The sequence below is a fragment of the Stegastes partitus genome, unplaced genomic scaffold (assembly GCF_000690725.1).
Source record: "Stegastes partitus isolate 25-593 unplaced genomic scaffold, Stegastes_partitus-1.0.2 Scaffold1905, whole genome shotgun sequence".
NCBI lineage: Eukaryota > Metazoa > Chordata > Actinopteri > Pomacentridae > Stegastes > Stegastes partitus.
Window position 1 is genome coordinate 73,647 of NW_007579636.1, and position 24,167 is coordinate 97,813.

Here is a 24,167-nt window from a genome sequence, read left to right on the forward strand (position 1 = left end):
TCATAAAGGGAAAACAGCATGTCAACAAATTCTAAACAACACAGTTAAGATGTGAGGGTTTGTGAATGTACCCGTGCTTTTAAAAAGCAAATAAAAAAGGCCTAACAGCTGCATGACATGTTAGCTGGCTGATGCATGTCTCCACAGTCCCACTGCTGTTTCCTCCAATTCCCTGCTCCATTTGTCTGCCTGACACCACTGTTTACATATCTGAGATGTCTGTCTTCCTAATAAAGCCATGACATAGTGAGAGAAACTTTCCCTCTTGCATGTCCAGGGAGGGATGCTTCACAGCGCCGGCAGAATTTGTGTTGGATTTAATAAAACCCACAGATATTATCAGTCTTGCACTTGTCTGGATTAAATTTCGTGACGCTTTGACATTCTCCGTGATCGATTTGCCCATTACAACAACCGACTTAGTCAGAAAAAAAGCCAGAACATTCAACACTCAGACTGCTACCCGTTGGGAACAAGTCCGGTTCACTCACCTCTCCAGAGTATGGAGGGATTTTGGGCCCAGCCTCCTCTGATCTCTACTTTGTTGTGATTGAGTGGGTACTTTAATCCATATGCCGTGGCACAGTTAGACATCCTTCTGGACTGAGGTGATTAATTCAATATCAGTACTCTCTTGCTGCACCCTGTTGTTTGCTTGCTGGGATATTGGACTGCGCAGGCAAAGGAGGCAGAAAGGAGACAAAAAAAACACCAGACCCAGCCTTGGCTGCGAGGTAAAGATATGCAAGCCAAGTTGGTTTTCTATGTAACTTTGCACCACAGACTGTATATAAAAAGCCATAGTTTTTTGAGGAGCGGTTTTGAAACTCGGAGGCTCTGGCCATCACCGTCTTGTTGTTAATCCAAAAATGAGCAAAGAGCATGAGTGGAGCTGAGGCGGGCCACGCCAACATCTCTGGACCATGAACTGTCCTGTGAAAGTACCCATCTGCCACTAAAAGGGGCCTCACCCTGAATTATGCATAACTTTAGCTCTTAATATAGTTTAAATGGGTTAGTTGTATAAAGATTCACCCCCCGTGCCGTTTTCAAGACAATACCTGTGTTTGTTCAAGGCTGTAAACACGATTATCTCTGCAGCGTGGGTTCTCTCTGGGTTCTCCGGCTTCTTCCCACAAGTCCAAAAACACCCATCCATCCATTATCTATAGACCGCTTAATCCTCACTAGGGTCATGGGGGGCTGGAGTCTATCCAGCTGACTTAGGGCGAAGGCAGGGGACACCACACTCACATTCACACCTACGGACAATTTAGAATCACCAATTAACCTCAACATGTTTTTGGACTTTGTGGGAGGAAGCTGGAGAACCCGGAGAGAACCCACAATGCACGGGGAGAACATGCAAACTCCACGCAGAAAGATTCTGGTGCCCCCACCGGGACGCGAACCGGCAACCTTCTTGCTGTGAGGCAACAGTGCTACCAACTGCGCCACCCTGCAGCAGTCCAAAAACATGTTGAGGTTAATTGGTGATTCTAAATTGTCCGTAGGTGTGAATGTGAGTGTGCTTGGTTGTCTGTCTCTAAGTGTAGCCCTGTGATAGACTGGTGACCTGTCCAGGGTGTCCCCTGCCTTCACCCTAAATCAGCTGCGATAGACTCCAGCCCCCATGCGACCCTAGTGAGGAGTAAGCAGAGTATAGATAATGGTTGGATGGGCTTCTGGGAAAAAACAGCAAGTTTCGCCAAAAGATAACTAGCTTAGCGTAGCAGGGTAGGAGCAACTGTAAAGTTAGCTTTTAGCTATTGGAATTGAAATGAAATGATGTGGTCAAATTTCTTGAAAATAATATATATATATAAGACTTAAAAGGAAGACAGAAGATTTTTGGTGGTTAAGTTTTCATCCAAAATATATTTACTTTGAATGTATCACACTGGGCTTTACTGTGATCTTTACACCCCTGTGATGTCCGTATCACAGCTGAACTATAGGAATTTTTCACTGATTTAGAAAAAAGTAACAAGAAAGCCAGATCTGTTGTTTCATCTTTTTTTTCTGCTTTTTCTTCAGGCTGCTACTAAAAGCAGCAGACCTGTTAGGTGAGTTCCTCCCTGTGATCAGCAGCCTCACACATAAAGCTTTGATCACTGACAGCATCGCTCCTGTCCATACAAAGACTAATGACTTTTCAGCAGCTTTAATGGGCACATAAAGGACGATGGCCATCTACTTTAAGCAGCTATGTAAAGCCACAGAGCCAAGGTTTCGGCGTCAAGCTGCTTTCTGGCTCTTTAGAGCGACGTTAGATTGATCGCAGATCAGATGCTGTCTGGTATTGAACAGGCTCATTGAACAGGAACCACCTCTCTGGAGAGAAAGAAGAAGAGAAGAGGGACAAGCCACACAGACATCCTGCATTATTGATTATCTGGTTGGGGAATTCCATGTTAAAGGTGGACACAGAGGGAGATACAGCCACAAATAAAACACACTTCAATCGTCCTATTTAGCCTCTACCAGAGCTGATGTTCGCACACCTGAGATCACAGCGGTGCATGGGCAGCAGCGCTATGCACCTTAGAGCTCAAGGATTTCCAATTTGTCTGCTTTCTCATAATTGCAACCCACCGAGGCCCTTAAGACGGTAAACCTGTCAGTCACATCTTCACGCCTAACAGCGACGGCGTTCGCTGCGGAGTTTTGCAGGCTCTTGGACAACAGAGAAGAAACAGCTCACCTTTGAAAAGATGCCTCAAGAGCAAAAGGGCTCAAAGAAAGTGACAGAAAAGTCTCAAGGAGCCTTGAAAATGTTACGCATGTGGGAGAAAGTCTCAGAGACATGAATTTTTAATGTCAAATGTGAATGTAATGAGATATAATAAATGCAGAGAGAGAAAAAGGGCAGGAGAGGAGAGGAGACAGGCTAATCTTGTTCCCATTTAAAGTGAAGAGATGAGGCAAACAGCATTTCTTTCTTTAATGGGCCTCTGGCAGCATTGTTAGCGTATGATCGCTGAGCTTCTAGTTGCGATTTCCTCGGCTGCACCTGAATGCTTTGCGTGAATGCTTTCCTATTCGTGGCGTTATCTTTCCGCCGTGCATTCAGCTCGGTCTGTGGATCGAATTATGCTGACTGTGGTGCAGTTACAGGAAATTATATTGAAGAAGAGGTGGAACAACAAAGATAACCAGCAGAATAAAATACATGTGATGACAGGTAATTTCAGCAGTAAAGCAAGCATTGGTTTCTTTGAACAGCTACACACACAACAGTTTTCCCTTTCTGCTACTATCGTCTGTGCAAACACCATAAACACGAGTCAGTTCTTGTGGTTTTCTGAATATAATGAAAAAAAAAACAAAAAAAACACAGTTAATTGCGGATGTTTTTCAACTATTCCTCTTTATTATTTTTTTCCATCCATGGTTATTGCTGTTAAGCTCCCTGCCACATGTGATGTTGGGAAAAGCCTCATTTCTGGGTGTAAAAAGTTTTTCATTTGGGGCTTTTTACACCTGCACCTTGACAACCCTGTAACACCTCAGCTGCTTAACTCTCCAGTTCATTTAGTTTCACTTCTACTCGTCAAAGATAACCCCAGTACACTTAAGATAACGCCATTAACAAAGCAGTAGAATCCCTTTAAATTCAAATTTAAACAGCTACTCTTGTGGGGAGAACAAACAAACATCATCAGTCACTTGCTGATTATTTTTCCACCAGTTGTATTGAATTAAAAAAACTTAAATATAGTTATATTTTAGAAGCGGCAACCAGAACATTTTGGCATTTTTTTTAACCAAAAATTGACCCGAAACTATTGATTAGTTTGAATTTCATCTACATTTCATATTTTTTACATATTCAGCTCAACAACACCTTTGTTTTCTACATATATTTATAAAAGGCTGCAACTAACAGCTGTTTTCACTGTCAGCTGATCTATCAACATTGAGTTAAAATGTTGTTAAGATAGTTTAGCAACAGATTTATTTTCTGTTCATCAGCTGCTTGTTGCAGCTCCACACTGATGTACGTTACTAAAGTGAAAACGATGTTCCCACCGTTGAGGTTAAATTACACACGTGTATCAACAACATACAGCATACTGCATGTGTTGCGACAATGTCAGCTTAATTTATGCCTACAGCTGAAAATGCAGCACATTTGTTGGATATTCAAGTTTTCACAAAGAGAGAGGCACAGAAGAGAAAATCCATCTGCCAGGCTGTCTTTCTCCAGAGGCCTCTGTGATCCCCAATTATCCTCCCATTGAGTCTCAGGGTTCATTTTAACACAGTCTCCCCACTCAGACAGGTGCAATCCAAAGCTTTCATGGCTACTCGCTCGTCATGTCAATGTTTGAAGATTTGCTTTCTTCCCGTGCTGTCTCTCAAAACTGAAATACTTTAAATTCAATACAAAAAAAATCTTTTCAGATTTTAGGATTGCAGCCGTGCTACATAAAGACTCGATTCAATGCAGAACACAAAATACCTTCACTAACTTTCCCAGCGCTATTTTAAGGCCCACAAGTCTGAAAACCCCAAATAGAGAGCAAGAAAACACATTCTAAAACTCACTTGCCTTTGACAGCACGAAAACGTAATACACAACCACAAATGGTTGTGGAGAAACCAAAACACAACTACATCTGCTCACCTCTATCCTCCCATTTTCCCCTTTACTGACTTTCTTGTTCTTTTCTTTCCATCATCCAGTCGGGTGCTTTGCAGAAGGAGAGGCTCTTCCCAACATCACCAACATTTACTCTGTGAAATCTGCAGAAAATGGGATTTCCACAATAGTTTGCACCACAGTGAAGCATCATACAAAATAATGTTTTAAAGGACTACTAGCAAAAATAAAATGTGTTCCCTTGTTGTTTTTAAACTCTACGGTAAATTATGTGTGACTTTAACAGTGCAAGAATTGCTACATGTATTCTGCTTAACATTCTAGTCACTAAGAAGTAAATTAGATCATTAATTCCATTACAAAAATACTAAATCTGTCCATTGGCTAATAATTTATACAATAGAGTACTTCTCAGTAACTGGTATATGCTATGTCTGTACTGTGTCACAAGTGGATGGAACAATTAAAGGTCCTGAAATGGAGCCCAGTGCAAACACAGGAGGGTCTGATAGTAAATATTGGATTAAAAGGAGGAGCATGTTCCTAACTCCGCTGTGGGACAGCAGGGTCTTCTTGGCTGCTCTCCAGCAGCTCGTCCTCCGAAAAACTGATGTGGAGGCAGGTATCATTCATAGGAGAGGAGAAAGGCAGTGGGTGATCGCAGGTGTCCGAATGTGAGGTGAGGATGGGGGGTTCAGGAGGGTACGGCTCAGAGGGTGAGACTTCGCCTCCCTCCTCCAGGGGACTGTCGCAGCCGCTGGAGGCCGTCAAAAACGTCCCGCGGTCCCCGAACAGGTCGTCGTCGTCGCGCAGGGGCGACATCAGCGACTTGGTCTCGGAGCGGACGCCCGAGTCCTCGCTGGCCGAACAGGAGCTGCTCTCGCCGTTGCTGAGGGAGTGGAAGTCGGCGGAGGACAGGGAGCTGGGGGTGATGTCTGGGAAGGAGAGGCTGCTGCTGCGGCTCGGGGCTGCGTCATTAGCGGTGACCTCTCCAGGCGTGGGCACGGCTATGACCTCTGACCCCGGAGACAATGTCCTGCTCGCCCTCTTGCGGTTCATGGAGGGCGGAGGAGGGTCAAGTTTGGGGATTATCTGTTCATACCTGCCAGTGAGAGAACAGAGGGACTGGTTAGTAAAGTCTCACTAAATGCCTTCATCGGTATCACAGCTTTGTCGCTAATTCATATTCATTCATTTTCCCACGTAGGAGTATAAGAACGAGCCTAGAGCTAGTTTTTCACTCCATCAGGCAAACTATACTCCATTAACCTGAGTGCACGGTGACGCAAGCTTTTACTACACAAGACAGTGATTCTCTCTCTCTCTCTGGCTCCCTGCTGTTCCGGCTGTCTAGGAACTTATCTACGTCCCACAGCTCCCCAGTTCAGAAAATAGAGGGACAGGGGAAGAAAGGGAGCCAAAGACAGAGCGAGTGGTGGTGGGGGGGAAGCGAGGAAACAGCTCCAGAAATAGCCACATTGCAGTCTCTGATTTTTTACCACAGTAAAGCTGTGACATGCACCAGTGCGCACAACCACACACAATTATAGTCATTCTCTTGGAAAACGACTCCCGACACACACCCGATAACAAGCCTCGCTTCCTCCCTGACTCCTCCCATTCGCATGATGCCTGCTAACTTCGTTCCCCTGTGAAATCCGGTCCGTGGTTGAATCCTGGTCTGAGTAATGAACTTATGTGACCTAATGATGTATTTACTGTCTCTGTTTCTGCACCAGAGTGATGTTGACAGCTACAGTAATGACAGACTTGTAATGGTGGGGGGGGAAGAAAAAAAAAAAAGAAATCTCCAGAGATAATTATCTACCATTTCCACGGCTAACAAATGGAGACAAACACGCAGCACAGTAGGGTAAAAGTCAGGCCGACTCCGTAGCCGCAAAGGGTGTCATTAGCTTTTACTCGCCATTGTTGCGGTGTGGCTCTGGGGACCACGATGCGATTGATCGGTTAGTCCAAAACTTTTGTGTGGGGAAAAAAAAAGCAGCTGAATGGCTTCTGCTGCAAATTCATGGTCCCCAGAAAATAACACTTTGATTGATCCTCTGTCTTTTCCTCAAGCATGAGGCTGCCTTTTTAAAAAAATAAAAAATAAAAAATTCATCGCAACGCTGCTAAAACTATTGGATGGACAGATGTGAAAGTTGGCGCAAACAACGGTGCCCAGAGGATGAATCCTAATGACTCTGGTGATCCCTTGACTTTTTCTGTACTGTGAGGCTGACATTTGTGGTTTTGAACGAAACGTGTCAACAACTATCGGGCAGACAGCCACAACATCTGGTACAGACATTCATGTTTCCTCTCAGGATTAATGGCAGCCACCATCAGGTCTGAATTGCAAGTTTCTCAGAACTTTTTTAAATGGAATATGACCCAATATGACCCAGAGTGTAAGAGGAGCCCACATAGTTCCCTTAAAAACCCAACCAGAACCCTTGAATACTCCTATTGTGCTCCTCTGGGGGTAATAGCTTCTCTGTGGCTTCTAAATACAAACAGTACAAATTAAAGGTTCATTCTGCTGTGGTTTCATGTGCTGTTATTTTTGAACGAGCCTGCTGCTAAGCTGTGGATATGCTGGCTGAAGGAGCAGGCTGCCTCCCTCTCTTTATCCTCATTATCATACCTTTGACTTAGCACTCCTCTTTTCTGTCACACCCCTCTCCGCCTCACTGCCCTATCTCCCTCTGCTGCGTTTTTTTTCTTTCCATTATTCTTCCTCTCTTTGTACTACTGCGTCTTTGTCTCTCGATTCATCTCCCTCTACTCTCATTCCAGATACCTGCACCTCAGCTGCTGGTGTCCTTTTCTTTTTCCTTTTTCAGTCGAGCTATTTGGGAAATTCTGCCTCGCACCGCTATAAAACAACTTAAGAAGATGTAAAGGCAGCTTCTGATCATGGAATTTATTATTTTTTGCCCTATTTCTGTCTTTTTTTTTTTTTACCATAATCTTTGTAGTTATGAGTGACACAATGCTGAATTTCAAAAAGAATGTTGCCAAAAACTGTGTTGTGCTATTACGAGAATGGCAATGCTTTAAAATCTGTGTTTCATTTCGGTTCTTTCAATGTGCAATACAATATTCTATATATCAGATTATATATAGACAAGAAATTCTCATTTTATGTTGTGAACACTGAACTTTAAAACCTCTAAAAGTCTTTGGTTAAACCTCTGTCAGGTATACAGACTAGCTAAGGCCTCAGAGAAGGCTCAATTACGATTTTGGTTTTGTACGACTATAAAAACAAGAAAATTGACATAAATCGATTTTCGTGCTACATTGTGTTTCTCAATATTGCTTTAGTTTGTGTCATAAATCTAGTTCACCCCTCCCTTTTGTTCACAGTACTTTTGCCTTTCCTGAAGCCCAAACATTCACCAAATGTGAATAATAGCTAATGTGAGACAGGTTAGTTTTACCGTACTGACCATGTGCTGCAATTGAAATCCTGCTCAGTACACAGGAACAGCAGATTTGGACAATTGTGCACAGCTAAAAAGCCAACAGTGTGAAGCTACCACCTTTCAGCTCAAAGTTGAGTTTGTGACAAGACCTTGGTGCCACAGAACTTCAACTGGTCTTGAATAGGCTCATGATTATGTTCCCAACTTATTGATTCATTGTTTGAGCTATAAAATGTCAAAAAATGGTGAAAAATGTTGACCTGTGTCTTCCAAATCCCAAGGGGACATCCTTGAATGTCTGGTTTTATCCACAACCAAGATATTTAGTTTCCCGTCATAGAGGACGAAGAAAAACTAAAGTCAAAATCATGAAGCTGGACTGAGAGGATTTAGACCAGGGGTGCCCAATCCTGGTCCTCGAGAGCCCCTATCCAGCATGTTTTAGATGTTTCCCCTCTTCCAACACACCTGATTCAAATGATCATCATCAAGCTCTGCAGAAGCCTGATAACGATCCTGATCATGTGAATCAGGTGTGTTGGAAGAGGGAAACATCTAAAACATCCTGGATAGGGGCTCTCGAGGACCAGGATTGGGCACCCCTGATTTAGAACAAGAAATAAAAAATGTAAACCAATTAATCAATTTTCAAAATTGTCCATTCATGTATTGGTTGATATTTAATCAATAAGCAGCTCTACCGGCCAGCACAGAGAGCAGATGGTGACAGGATGGTTGGATAACGATTGACACTCTGTTATCTCGCATCGGTTATCTGTGGAGAACCCGGGGCTAAACCACTTACAATTCATTTTGTTTATTTCTTTTTATTCTTTTTTATTTGCTTGTCAGTTTAATAATATGTAAATTGTGAGGCAATCTACTTGAAGTTTATTTATACTTTAATAAACGCATGGTGTTTCCAAACACTCTGAATAATTGTGTTAGATAACTATTACCTCAATTTTAGCTAAAATAACTATCATTTATTTCCATAATCGAGCAGCTCCAGTCTTCTGACAATGACGTGACGCACAGGGCTCAAACCTTCCAGTGCTCATTACACCGTAAAGTTGTACCACACGGGCTCTCCATCTAAACGAGATTATGAGCAGCTTAACAGTTCAGACCATTTATGACAGCTCAGATATACTGCAAATTACTGCTAAAGGAGACTATCTGAATTCTTACTCCTGCCGTTCCATTTGAACAGCCACTGGTTTCAGTTAATTCCAGCATGGAGTGAAAAAACTGGCTTGTATTGCTGTAGGTCATCCATCACAGTGATCAAATCATAGGGCTATCTTTATCAAAGGGAGATTTTCATTTCGCAATAATGCAGATGGAAAATTATTTTTTTTTCTCCATGTCCTTAAACTGGTGCGTTTAATTGTGGGTGGCAAGATCTGACACCAGTTTTATTAATCCCAAAGGGAAACTGCACTCTGTAAGAGCAGAAAATTCACATAATCTCTCTACAAGATGCTTATTGAATCTAATTCTCTGAGCACACGTTGGATTTCAACAACTAGATTCACTTAAAGACCCTTATTGTCAGTTATTGCCGGCCACAAATTCAGTTGAGTTCCTATGCTGCTTTTCCACTGGCTGCTGGTCAAACATGCAGCAAAAACGGTATGTGAGGCCTCTGACGCCGTATGCCTGAGGCTGGGCTTATCACATCGTCCATCTGGGAGAGGGCTGATTCAGTAAAGCAAAACATGCACGTGACCAAAAAAAAAAAAAAAAAACCACACTGAAATGTATCACAAACTCCAGTCCGACACACTAAATGTAAGACAGGTACATAAAGATGCGCCTCCCTCCTGCCTCTACCTCTGCTCTGACAGCTTTACTGTTCAGGCTGAACCTCCGCTGACAAGATAATACCAAACCTTGACAGGAGCATTTCTTCTTTTTATGGCTAAAGTGCGAGAGACGACAACAGTCCAGCAAAGTGCGGCAAACAGAGGCAGCTGCCGTGCATCAAACATGTGTGACTCACTGATTACCCCGATGCTAATGCGGTTCCGAATTAGCAGAACCGCATCCGCATGTAAATGGGAGGTTATTATGCAGTCATTAGCAGAGAAATCACTGGTGAGACCCACACACGAGTCCGTCGACACCCACACTGTGCATCCACCGCATGCCCAGTCCCATGCTTTGTGTGCCACAGTGACATGCTGGTTATCATGAGTAATACTCACATAGAGGGAGGAGAAGGGGCAGAGAGGAGAAGATGAAGAAGAAGAGGAGAAGAAGGAGGAGGAGGAGGAGGAGGAGAGGAAGGAAGGCTTAGGCAGTGGCAGAGAACTCCCCGGACTCCCAGGGAGAGGCAGGCTGGTGCAGCAAACGATGAGAAGGGACGGGGATGAGGGACGGGGGCGATGGAAGGCATGAGCTGTGGGGTTAAAGGCAGCGGGCTGCTGGTTGGGGTTGTTATCTGTTGTTTGTTTGAGCAGAGTGACTGACTGAAATGTTGGTATCTCATTGGGAAATTGGGAATGGTTAGATGAGCAAGAGGATGAGCAGGAGCGGGTCCTCACACCTGTACCAAAGAGAGGCGACAGTTAGAGTACAGAGGAGCTATGTAAGGGAACAAGACTAGTGACGTTAAAGCCAACACCAGTGTTTTGTTTGGGTTAGGGTTATTTTTATTTTTTTAACATGTTTCGGCCCATTAAAGCCACTTTGTGTTTGATTTGAATATCTCCAACTGTGGCACCCTCAGTGACAGCATCTAAAAAGACACAGTGGCAAACAGGAATGCAGTTATTAATGGAGCTGCCGGTTTGGGAAGTTATTTTTTTTCTCTCCAGTTTAAATTCTTATTCAACAGTTTTCTTGTAATGACATCCTCAGTGCGACACAAGATAGAAACATGCAGTACACATCTCTTGAATGGGCTAATGATGCTGTGGTGTAGTTTTCATCAGATTGGTGAGGTGGTAGGCTCTAAATACGACAATAACTCTGAGCTTCTGGCTGGAAATTGCCACGTAGTAAAAGATGGTTAGAGGTGCAAAAAGAACAAAACATGGCTACAACATAACGAAAACAACTGCTCCAAAATGACTTAATTTAAGCTGCGTCTTCTCAACAATGTACTCCTTAGCTTTCATTAGTGTCATTAGTGTTGTAGCACCCAAGATCGGTCGGGGTCTCCAAGCTACTTTTTGAAGGTGTCAGTGTCGTCTAGGAATCAACTGCATTTGTACTCTGCCTCGCCTCGGTCTTGGTGTGTGATTTATTAGCTAAGATCATTATTGTTAATGGATGTGAAACTTCCTGCTTCAAGTGCAAATAATAGCTCATTACTTACTAGATATATTTGGTCCCATTAACAAGTGTCACCTCTACGGGCTCCCCTTTACAAGCACTCTAAGAAAACAAATGCGTGAGACCGGAGAACAAGCTACGGCTGTGTGGGAGGAGATGTCAGCCCGATTTTCTGTAACAATGCGTAGCTACTCAAACCACAAAGAGTTCATCTGCAAAACAGTGTCCGTAAATAACACAATATTTCAATTCTGCAATGCATTGATGGGTCCAACCACATCAGAAAGGAGAGGAAAGCCTGTCTCTGTGCTAAAACCCCTCATCCAGAGAGGTTTAGTGAATTTGAGCTGTTCATATATATAAGCCAACTATGTATACACTGTATTTTTCTCTAGTTTTAGTAGTGCAGTGCAAAGGTTTGCATGTTTCATAGTTTATTCTCCACTGTGTCATGCAGTGCTGGACTAGCAGCGGTCTAGTTCTGGTCGTGAATCGGTCTTGCTTTGCTTTGGTCATTGCCTTGACTTGACATGTCTCGGTACACTCTGGTCTTGGTCATTACCTGGTCTCAGTTTTGGTGGTCTTTGTGCTACTAACTTGTCATTAAGCTTGATAAGTGGATGTTTTTTTTTTTTTTGTAAAGGCCCTTTGTACCTTACATTTTTCAAGCTTGTACCGTCCCTGTAATTGCATGCTGACTTTTTGTACCAGTGACTCAGCTTCCATCAAAATTATGGAAGTACAATAGAAGTACTATCCACTCCCATCAATCTACCACAGAAACAGAGGTGGAGGTGTTTTCTACTGAAGGTCACGGGTCAGTACCTTCAGTGATGATGAGAGTCAGCACCTGCAGTCTGAGGACATGGTTCTCTGATAGAAAATGGTGGATTGGTCCTTCTGGGTAAGGGGATGAGTTTCTGCCCCAAGTGAGGGGTTGACATATGTTGGGATCTTGTTCATACTTAAACACCTCTACAGGGACCAACGGATTGGGGTAGCATCAGCGGTAATGTGGACGCTGCATGGGACCCTTGTGGTAGGCTTGGTTTACCAGTCAGTCTGTCTTCCAACTCTCATCTCTGGTCATAAGTTCTGGATAGTGACCAAAAGGATACAAGTACCCGAGATGGGTTTCCTCTGTAAGGTGGCAGGGCTCAGCCTTAGAGATCCAGTGAAGACTTCAAACAGAGGGAGGGAACTCAGTGTAGAGTTGCCTTTGCATCAAAAGCAGTCAGTAAAGTGGTTCAGGCATCTGATTAGGAAGCCTCATGGGTGACTTCCTGGTTTTCCAGGCATTAGCAACTGGAAGTAGATCCCAGGGTAGACCCAGAATTTGCTAAGAGGATTACACATCTTATCAGGCCTGGGAATGCCTTGGGTTCCCCCAGGAGGAGCAGGAAAACGTTTCTGGGGGTGAAGGACATCGAGAATGCCCTGCTCACCCAAATGCCACTGTGACTTGATGAGCAGGACAAAATGGACAAATGGATGCTTTCTATTATTTTAGCCACAAGATGGGAATAGGAGTTTTTTGTTAGCTCACGGTGTAAAATGTGTTTCAGCTACATGGACTATGAATAAAACTGAATTCATTATTTTCATTTCTCAATGTTACAGGCTTTCTAGTTGTATTGTACTGTATTTTCTTCCATTCACATGAATGCAAACCAAGTGCTGTCTGAAAAGTAAGACATGAATCTTCTGTCCATTTTTTGGGAAATCATTAATTGAGGGTCTTAGAAACGTACAAATCCACTGGTGTGGTCCTTAAAGGTTTCATTTTTTTTAACACTTGAGATGTGTGTCAGGCTATTCACTGCCAGGCACTGCTTAGTCTTGGGCTAATTAAATGTCAAATTAAAATCAATGGAGAGACGAGAGCAGCAAAGGTGTTTTAGAAGTTAAAACTAATCGCCCCGTGGTGTCTGAAGCACAACTGACTCATAAGCATGGCATGTTTATTCACTTCACCTTTCAATAAGCAGGAATAAAGCAGGTAAGGAAGACAATAGTGTGAGCATTTCTAATTTCGCAAGAAACCAGGAGGAGCTCTGCAGATCAACAGGTGGAGACAAGTCAAAGGAATCAACAAAGCATCTCTATCGGACTCGCATCTCTTTCAAGAAGTGTTACATGTAAGATTCTTTCGCCTGAAGCCTTCGAGATAGAAAGACAGAGACACAAAGCAACTGAAAAAACAAGTAGGAGGTTTAAACTCAGAGAGGGGACAGTGGGCCTTTGCAAAAGCATCTTGCTTTTGTAAAGAAATTAACACACAACAGTCATCTGAGAGAGAGTTGTCTGTGAGTTATCTGCGTGGGCTGTTGAAGTGTAGGTGGACGAACGTGAGAGTCTGCAAAGTGTCTGCAACATTCTATTAATGGTATTAAAAAGCACAACCCTGCCTGATAAAAGTCCCTGTCAAACATTATTCTTCAAGCCTGACTTTACAGCTCTCCAGACATCACATCCAGCCTGACAGTCTAAAAGCAACGATGAATCTTGCTGCAAGCTGTCAAAAGCGACAGCGTCTATCTCCGGACGGCGACATTTAGCACTGTGTAAATCTAGCTGACAGTTCCGGCTCAGCCCAAACGCCTGGCAACATCATCCATTACACCCCAATCACATCCCTGCAATCAAATTAGAGGCAGACGAGATCTGCCGGTGCAGCTCTGACAGACATACTATGATGATAATGATGAAGCGGTGAATGAACGAAAAGGGTAGAGGGGAAGGGAATATCACGAGGTAGGTCAGGAAATGTGATTATGCAACATGCGATCCTGTCAGAGAGAAAGAGTGGAGGAGAATGCAGTCCATAGCATGCCAGGGGAAAACATGACTCACTGGTGAAAAGCACAGTTTGGTGTTCATATAAGCTGGCCACCATGTGTGTCTGTATTTGCTCTGAGTGGGCATGTTGCAGCTTTTAGTGGGATGGCTCTAGGGATGGCAACCTTTGGTCAGTCCACCACTTTGGTCCGGACTGAAATATCTCAACACTGTTGTATGGATTGACATGACACACATACAGACGCTCGGGCCCCCCGAGTCCGTGTTGACTTTGGTTGTCCTCTGACTTGGTTCAATGCTGTGGCCACAAAGTGTATTTTAAACCTTCTATAACATCCTGTCTTGATCCTGCTTTCTGTTTGCTGTGCACAGTGTGACTCACTACATGGTTGGCTATAGTGTTCGGTACAATCCCAACATACCATATGTTGTGATCATAAAGTCCCAGAGACAGTTGGCAAGCTGCAGAGAACACGATATGGTCTGTGTTGGAACATGATGCTTGTATAGCCGAACCCTCTGAACCCAAAAAGCCAAGTGTGAAGACACAGACAGAATCGTTGGATTTTCAACTTTTTCAGCAGTCCCCAAACTAATCATTTGTAATTATACGTTCCGTTGGGGAACTTGATCAAATCAAAGCTTGAAATCATGATATTTAATTGGAATCACTTTATTCTACATGTCTCATTTTTTAAAAATGCCAAAAATAAGCCACTTCCACCAACAAAATTCTGTAAAAACCTAAAAATTCTGCGCTCCTCACCACTATGGTAAAGCCTTGACTGGATCAGCTGCAACCAAAAGTCAGATGACAAAAATTCAAGGACTCTGAAGATTTTCAGCTGAACTGAACTAAACTGCAGACTGTGTTTACACAAAGCATGGAGACAATATGGAAACAATGTAAGTAGTAAAATATCACCACTTTATTTTCCAGTATTACTAACACGTATGGACAAAGTAAGTGGAAAAATGTTGTATACAGTGACTCCAGGTCTGTTCAGTTTTCATAAAATCTAATATTTTATAAAAGGAAATATAATAAAACAACATTTTTCGTTCTTTTTTCTTTTCTTTTTTTTGGTTTACTACTTGTACTACTGCAATATATCTTTATCATACTGCACAAAAGACATCTGTGAGTTCTCTCTACGTCTAGCCATGGGTGCATTGTTTCCATAGAGGTGCAGGACTTTATGTTGCAGTACGAAAATGAGCCCACGGTGAGGAAAAATGTGACAGGAGCCAAAAAAAGCCTAAAAACTGCTTAAGGTTCAGAGGATTAAAGACCCTCTCTGGTGAAATTCAAGTTTTTTCGAGCTTGTTAACTTGTCCAGATGGTGCTTTTATATGCTTGAAGCAACCTTGTCTGTAGAAAAATGTTGTTGATGATGTTTTTACACAAGTAAACTGCATTCTTATTTACATTTTGAAAGAAACACAATTTGGTTTTGCTTTCTCATCAAAAGGTAAGATTGCGATGTGAGCTGGAAAGATTCCCAGTTTGAAGGAGACACAACGTCTGCATAGGGGAGTAGGAGGGGAGTAGCATGGATGCCGTAGGTCTGCAACAGGACTTCAGGTTTCTTCTGCACTCATTGTTTACTTTTGATTTCACTCGCTGTTTGGATTTAGGAACCAAAACTACGTGGTTAAGTTCAGAAAAATTCTCATGGTTTGGTTGAAACTCTCTTAACGATTACCACATGTTCGAAGCTTGGTTAAGTTTAGACACCAAAACTGTGTGGTTAGGTTTAAGAAAATATCATGGTGCGGGTTAAACTACGATCCTTTCACAACACGTTTGAAGCTTCGCCACTATTTTCCAGTTACCGCGATGGAGTCACGATCCACCCAATATAAGACTGATTGGCTGAAAAGCATTGACAGTGAAATTATAAAATAGTTGTAATGGGAACTATTGGTAGACTGGGCTGGCTACAAGACGTATCATGATCAAAAGTCAAGGCCATGACTGAGTATTTCCACCTTGAAACTGCAGAGTATTGTCTCAAAAACAAAGACTCAGACGTCTGAGGGAAGCAATCCGGTCTGACTGCAGATTTTCCATCATATTATTCTTATTTTTTAGCAATGATTTGCAGTTCTAATGCTTGAATTACCTCAATATTAAACTTGCCATTGTGTACACAGAGCAGTTTGACAGTGTTTGACCAAAATCGTGGGTAAGCTGGTGTGCTCGAGCCGCAACGAGCAGAAGAGACTTCATAGATGTGCACATTCTAAAAGAGGCCACAGTCCAGAGTGATTGAATGGTGTAGATGTAGCAACAATTTTAGGGAAGAGGGGATTATTTCCATGGAAAATATTCATAATATGTAACTTTGATGAGCAGAGATGAGCTTTAAAGATAAACAGCACTAATGATGTGCAGTGATATAACTCGGCTTGACCGGAGCTGGACTGAAGATGGGGGTCAGAGGAGGAGAGACGGGGGAGGGAGGACGGCAGCGGAGTGTCTGTCTGCTTTTCCAGAGAACATCAAATCGGGCCACTCAGGCTGTAAACATTGATCCACTGGGGAAATCCAGAAAACAAAAGCAAATGGAAGCAATAAAATTTGCTGGTGCGGCGGTGGGGGGGGAGGGAGGGCACAGGAGCCCGGCTGCACCAAAGGTAATGCAAAGGAGTTTGGCACAGGGGGATACAAAATAACACAAAGTAGATGAAGTTTCCATTTCTCCACTGCTGGTTCCCCCACTATTTTTCCTACGCTGTAGTGTGATTAAAAGTTCTCGTCGAGTTACATAAGCTGCATTACACTACCAGTTCTGAACAGTGAAAGGTCAGAATTGTTTATTTGCAGAGTTGCTGCCCAGTTTTCTGTTCAGCCAAAAAATTAATTATGTGATTTTTTTTCTTCTCTTTTCTTCCTGCGCAGCTATAACCTGACTTTTCATTATTTTTATAAGCCGTTTGTGAGTAAGCCCGGTGCAAAATTTGATGATAACTATTTACATAAAGATGATGTCACTCAGGAAAGGAGGCAAACAGAAGCCAATAAAGCGGCAGAAGGAGGCTGGCAGAGGAGGAGAATTCACTTTCGTGGTACGTTCGCGAGCTTCTGTGTCTTTTTCAAGCATTGGAGACAGAAAATAGAAACTCTAATGGGACAGAGAAGCTCAGCGAAAAGAGTGGCTCGTTGTTATATAATTACAAATAAAAGGAAAAGAGAGGAGGGGGGGGTTTAGCCTGGCATGCAACACACTCCCAGATGAAAACAATATTCAGATGGAAACGTACAGTAACAGGATGCCTCACGTTGGAAGAGATTCCATTTTCTTCCTTTCCTTTATTTTTTTCCCTCCCTGTGCTTATGTCAAAAAAAATACATTCTGACATATGTGGCGGGGTAGAGTTTCAGGTTGTGAAGGGATGGGAGATGGGAGTCTGAGCTGTAGGAAACCACAGGATGTGAGTCTGGGTATGCTGCAGACTCTGACAAATACACACACACACACACACACACACACACACACAATGAAGACATACAAAATCAATACAAAACATCAACAAGCACGCCAAATACACACTCCCCCACACTCCCAGTCAATTCCAACTCCTTATTTTTCTCCGTGTCTGTTTTGAAATCAACTTTAACATGCTCTCCTTGGAGATTTCGCCGCGGATTACTTTCAGAGAGAGAAGACAGCGAGCGCAGAGACAAATTAAGTGTGAGAATGAGAGCGAGAAGGAGGAGGAGAATAAAAAAAAGGACGACTACTAAAGGGTTCGTCCTGCCCGAGAGCTCCGCTTGATCTTACGTAGTAAATGTTTTTTTTAGCATAGCTGGTCTTTGTGATGGCTTTAAGAAGATTAAAAGCTCATTAAAAAGCTCATTAAAAAGTGATTATATGCTGTGGCTCTGTATATGCTTTCAAGGTAAAGGCTGTATGTGTATCACTGAGTCGCACACCAGAGAATTCAGACATGAATTCAAAAAATAAAAAGGTACATCAGTGAAAGCGCTTCAAGAGATAAAATGTGCAACACAGCGAGAAATGGAACCTCAAACATTCCTGAAAAGCAGAAAGCATTCATGATAAATTATTCCAAAGAAAATGATCCCATTTATTGTCTTTGCTCTCTCCACGTTTAATGGCTTCTCAAAAAAAACGAAATCGAAACACTGCGACGGGAGATGATGGAGTTTCCGTGTTTCTCCTAAAGCTCATTCTCTCTCACCAGCTTCTCTGATTCCTTCTTTCTACCTCAAACCCGATCCCCTCTTTGTTTGTCTAACCCTTTTCTCCCTGTGTTCTGTAATCCCCTGATTACAGTCACACTTTCATTAGCTGGAGGCGGTTTTCTGCTGAGTTGAGCTGTTCTCCACTAATAACACTAAAAGCTACAGGATGTGTATGTCACTGTGCAGGCCTGAGCGCCACAAACACAAAGCGACTGCTACTGTGTCAGGAGCGTGTACGCATATTAAAGGAGTTCAATATTTTTGAGAAATGGCTAGAGAGTGCCAGATTGATACGCTTGATGTGAATATGGAACTATAGCAGAGCAGGCGTTTAGCTTAGCTTAGCACAAAGACTAGAATCAGGGGGAAACTGCTAGCCTGTTTCTGTCCGAAGGTAAAAAAAAAATCCACCTACCAGCCCCTCTGAAGATCACTATAATTAACATGTCATATAGTCTTTGTTTTGTCATGAAAACAGGTGAAAACAACAATTTGTTATCATTAAGCGTCAGGTTATTTCTTGGCTGGGACCAGAAATTTCTTGTAGTCTCCTCTGGTTGCCTGGCAACTGGTCAGAAGTAGTCTTGCAGATTACCTCCTCTGCAAAACACTGATTTGTTGTTTTTACACTTGGTTATTTCATGGATTAAACAGATGAGACATGATGCGTTAATTAGCGAACATTTACAGGTGTTGATGAGTCAGCAGCCCCGCTTTTTCCAGTCTCCATGCTAAGTTAAGCTAACCAGTTGTGACAGCTGCATATTTATCATAAAGACATGACCTGCAGAAGAGTCTTGGATGGGAGATGAAGTGTCTTCAAGAACCAAAAAGAAAACTCCAGTTGCCTTTTACTGAAGCTCATAGGATTACCAGAACGATGTGCTTAGAGATGAACTATGCTACTGCGCTAGTGCTAAGTACAGCGTTGCAGACACGTCTACCCATCGTAGATGTCTACAGGACCAAAAATATGTTAAACTGATGTGTAGACTACTGTTGTCTTTGCCATGGTAAATACACAAGTCATAAACCACAAATTTTTGAAATATCAAAAAAACAAAACAGAACATGCTAATTATGTTTGTTTGCTTAACTGCTATGAAGCCAATAAACCAGGCAGTATAGGCTATGTCATACATGGCTGGAATAAACATAGAAGAACTAGTAGAAGAAGCCAGAAACAAAACCAGCTGTTTTCTAGTCGCCAAAAAACCCCACAGAAAAGGAAGAGGAAACTAGTCTGTGAAGATTCTCAGTCATCCAGGTCATGGTTAACCAAGAGGTTTCATCAGTTCTGACTGACGCTCAGAACAGTCAGAACTGATGAAGCCTCTTGGATGAGAGGTGACACGTCTTCAAGGAACTCAAGCAAGTCCAAGTTGATTAAACTACGAGAAAGAGGAAACTAACTCTAATTTGGTCATCTACAAGAGAAAAATGGATAGAAGTCTTCAAGAAATGTTTTCCACTGGGCATGTTGTATTTATTCTTTTATGTCAGCTGGTATTGGCGTGCTTCATGATGCATGGATACGACGGCAACGAAAGACGAGCAAACAGCTGATCAGTCATGTGAATTAAAGTTTGTTACGACAGAAGTGAAGCCCATTTGTTTTTCTTTTTCTAAAAAGTCAAAACCCACCTTAATGGAGTGTAAAAACATTTTTTTTTTTACTAAACTAGATATGTTTTTTCAAATTTTGCTACTTCTATTGGCTTTTTCTAATGCAATACTCCAAATGCATGCATTGCTCATCATACTAAAAGGTCCATTCAAACTTTCCTGTTTGAGCCCACCTTTCAACCAATCAGTATTCGACCTATGGATAGCATCAGTGCTACGTAAGCCTCTGCATTGGCTGCATTTAAATGGTCCTGCATACACAGAGGGCTACGAAAACCAAAGCAGTTCCATAAATGTGTCTTTACGCTACACCCTCTTTCACAGTGCCATTATTTTCTCCCCGTGCAGAAAACATGAGGACAGCAGTCTTACTTTTCATCCATGTTGGTGGAGTTCCTCGACGTGAACGGGACGATCTCGCTGCAGGAGTTCTCTTTGCCCTCCGCGGTGCCGTTGGCCCTGATGAAGGGGTCCAGGTCTTCGACCGAGCCCCCCGGTTTGGTGCTGTTCTCCAGGTTGAGCAGGTTGAGGTACGACTCGGCACAGTCCACCTGGGCGGGGGAGAGGGGTGAGGCGTGGAGCGGCCATGCGGGTGTGGAGGTGATGAGCTGGTCCAGGGTCTGACTGTAGTGATTCTTTAGATTCAAGGAGAGAGACTTTACTGACGCGCAGACTGAGCTGCTCGCTGACTGCTGGCCATCTGGAAGAAACAGAAAACACAGAAGACAAATCAACAAAACATGACTAATAAAAACAACAGTAAATATAATGAGAAGGTTCAACCACAACCAGCATATTGACCATTTCTTTTGTTCGATTTGGCGTCTTTGTAAAGATCTCCCTAAGTGCTGACTGTCATTACTGAATGGAGGAGCTGGAGCGGAGCCAGTCGCTGCACTCAGGCCACAGATGAGCAAGATTCCTATCAAACAGGCTAACATGATTAATACAGGCACGACACATTATTTGTCAGTTTTAAAATGTGCGCACACACACGCACACCTAAAAGCACAATCAATATGAAAGCGGATTTGTACGTACACATAGCTCTGCCCACCGAGTGTGTACTTGCGGTTATTCATTATTATTTTGACAAGATTGGCTGTTCTTTCAGCTGCTGTAAACACAATCTTCCTCTAAAAATCCTCCTTTGGGACAACGTGTGTGCATATGTACCAAAATAAAGGTTGTTAATACAATCCAAACTCTCACCGAGAACAATGCCTGCGAGTGTGAGATAAGGCCGACAGAATATGTTTTTTTTTTTAAATCCGCCGTGCTCGGTGTGATTTACACAAGTACAGAGATGCTATTGTGCGCTACAGAGGGCAGCGCGGTGTGTAACAAAATGTGGGGTTTGATGCATGGCCCCTCGATTTTAATTGTCAGGCCCGATATACAACCGCAACAATCCTTTTAGAGTGAAATCTCATTTTGAAATAATGTCGGGGCGATTAATCCGGTTGACTGTGATTTGATTTCTTCAGGATGCGGATCTGGTCAGCAGTTTTATTTTTGTACAAATATCTGCAAAGTTAAACATCAGCCTCAGTTGAAGTCTGTGTTTACTGCTAATTAGTAAATGTTCAGTGTCTAAATGCCACCTCATAGAGCATGCCTGGAGACTCTTGGTCTTTTAAATAGAACCATATGATAACTGAGTGCATGCAGCTTGTTTTCCACAAACAAGTGTAAAATATAAAACAGAAGCGTGTAACCTTTTAGTCAGATCTGAAATTAGCTCAGTTACAGCAAAACAGACGTTTTCAAAGCTGACTACAAACATTTCTTTCATTTTTTCTTCCCTCACTCACGCTATCATCAAATTGGCTTTTCATCTGCCCTCATCACCCCTGATTTAAAAGCCTCCTCTGATAATGCGAGCAACACATTTTCTGCATTTAAATAAACCTCACTACCATCTTCAAGAACGCTTTAAGCTGCTTTCGCTCACACAGAGGACAGAGCTTTTATCCTCACTGCAAGACAAAAGTGCCATGCTAATTTTAAGGTCACCGAGGTGATAGGAAGGGAAAAAACACTCTCATACACCTGCAGAGACAGGTTCAGCCCCTGGCAGCTTCTGCCCCACAAAAGCCCAACTGACAGCGTTGGCAGGCCGGTGAGTCGGCGAGGGATCACGGTTTGTGTCACGACTGTCTGCATCAGCCACAGGCCAACGGAGGGGGTGAGCATCGGGGACCGCAGCGCACGGTGAACCTGACATGACATGAGTTTGTCTGAGGGATCACGCTGTTCCTGCCCGTCACCTCCCCAGTCACTTACTGTGCCCATTAGCTTGAGGCTCCTGTTGCGGCTGCCCTGCTTGAGTTGTTTTCGGGGAGCGGGCCTCCAGCTCTTTCAGCTGCTGCACCAGCAGGGCCAGGTGCTGCAGCAAGTCCCTGTTCTGCAGCAGCAGCTGGTGGACGCGGGCCTGAGCCTCCATACGAGCAGCCGTCTCTGCTGCCATTTGATCTTTCAGCAGCTGCACCTGTAGACGGAACAAAGGTCTGTGACATGGTGTATTGTACATGAAAATAAAGATACACTATCCCTTAAAATGTGTGCTCAACTCTCTAAACTCCCAAACCGCCTGGCAGGTTTGAAAGCCAGTTAGTCTTTTTTTTAAAAAAGCACCAAAACGACACAATTAATCACAGAAACTGTAAAAACGGGAAGAATCATTGATTGTTTTTTAGCTTTGCAACAGTCCTTGAACTACTCATCTGTGAGATGTTGTTCCATCTGGAAACTTCACTAAATCGAAGCTTAAAATGATGATATTTGATCTAAATTGCTAACTCTGCATGTGTCATTTAAAATAAACTCTGCTCTAACAAGATTCTGCTAAAAATAAATAAATAAAAATCTGTGGTCCTTGTCACCACCAAAAAGCCCTGAGTGACTCATCTGCAGTTCACACTCATGTGACAAGAATTCTGGGACTTTCTCGCTAAACTGAGCTGAACTCCAGGCTGTGTTTACACAGAGCAGAAAGAATAGAAGCTTTGAAACTAATTAAAAATGTATTTAGTAAAATATCTACAGTATATAGAGTCAGCATTTTTCTGCTATTAGCTTCACGGAAAAATGTTGTTCAAGTTGGCTCCACGTGTAAAAACCAATAAGAGAAACTCAACTTTAGGTTTTTCTCTCTTTTTCTTTCATGATTTATGGCGCTATACCTTTATTATGCTGCAAAAAGACATTTTAAGTCCTTTCCACTTCTATTCCTCGTGGTTGTTTCCATACAGGTACTTTTAATTGGAGTGAAAAATGAGCCCACAGTGATGAAAAATGTGACTGCAGCAAAAAAAAAAAAGGCAGAAACTACCCGGGGCTCAGAGGGTTAAATAGCTTTTCTGGTACCTCACTTTCACTTACTCACACCTCACACAGACATGAGTTTCTGATCCATGATTTTTAGGGACAAAATAAGATTTATGGTCCGGTTCATATCTATAATCAAACCTTAATGATGCTTCGGCTGTTCAGGTGCATCATTAACTTGACTGGTCAAACTGAATCAGCCATGAAATAACGCAGTAAACATACATTTGTGAGTCTTTAAAAATTAACAGCAAGCTTTATTAATTTATCATTAAGATGTTTGACTGAAAACATTTGTGCATCTACATTTCAGCACAGGTTGCGGTTTAGCGTGCCATTACTTAGTTGGTACTGCCCCCTAGTGGAGCTGCAACAACAGGGAGAAAACTGGGTGGTCCTACGGAGCCCACACAGCCAAGTGTGCTGTGCAGTTAGGATCATCAAGATGACAGCCACCTTTGTTTGTTGTTATTCTGCAATTTTTTTCCCCCCCCAAACAATACACAATGAGTGTTTACCGGCTTCAAGACGAGTGACAGCTTACTGTGTGTATTGTGCAAGAAGTGTCAATAGTGGGACAACACTGCAGCGAAAATTGTGTGGAGCTGTTTGTGTGCAGCCTCTCAAAACAAAGCAAGTCCGTCTGGTACTTCATTTAGAATCACAAGGCTGAAATAAAATTAAAACTGTGTCATCAATGTTGCTAAATAGGATGAATAAAGTTCAATAATTAACGCCGTATTGGTTGAGTTAAATTCACGACATGAATCAGGAGCCGTCAGGTTCAGTGAGGTGTACTGAGACTGAAAATCTAAAAGAAGATGCAGTGTCTGGTTCACAGAAATAATAATATATTGATGACTGAGATACCCATTCT

At 42.7% G+C, this 24,167-nt stretch overlaps 1 protein-coding gene across 1 annotated transcript in view; it reads right to left on the reverse strand.

The window, feature by feature from the left end:
- Nucleotides 1-3,339: 3,339 nt before the first annotated feature.
- The window catches only part of LOC103373096 (uncharacterized), a gene marked incomplete at its 5' end in the record, with an annotated part of 31,980 nt that continues 11,152 nt past the window's right edge, over nt 3,340-24,167 (reverse strand). Inside the window, 3 exons of the mRNA XM_008302903.1 lie at nt 3,340-5,708; nt 20,333-20,660; nt 22,247-22,451. Of these exons, the coding sequence (XP_008301125.1) occupies nt 5,150-5,708; nt 20,333-20,660; nt 22,247-22,451 (1,092 nt within the window). The remainder of the gene's footprint in view (nt 5,709-20,332; nt 20,661-22,246; nt 22,452-24,167) is intronic.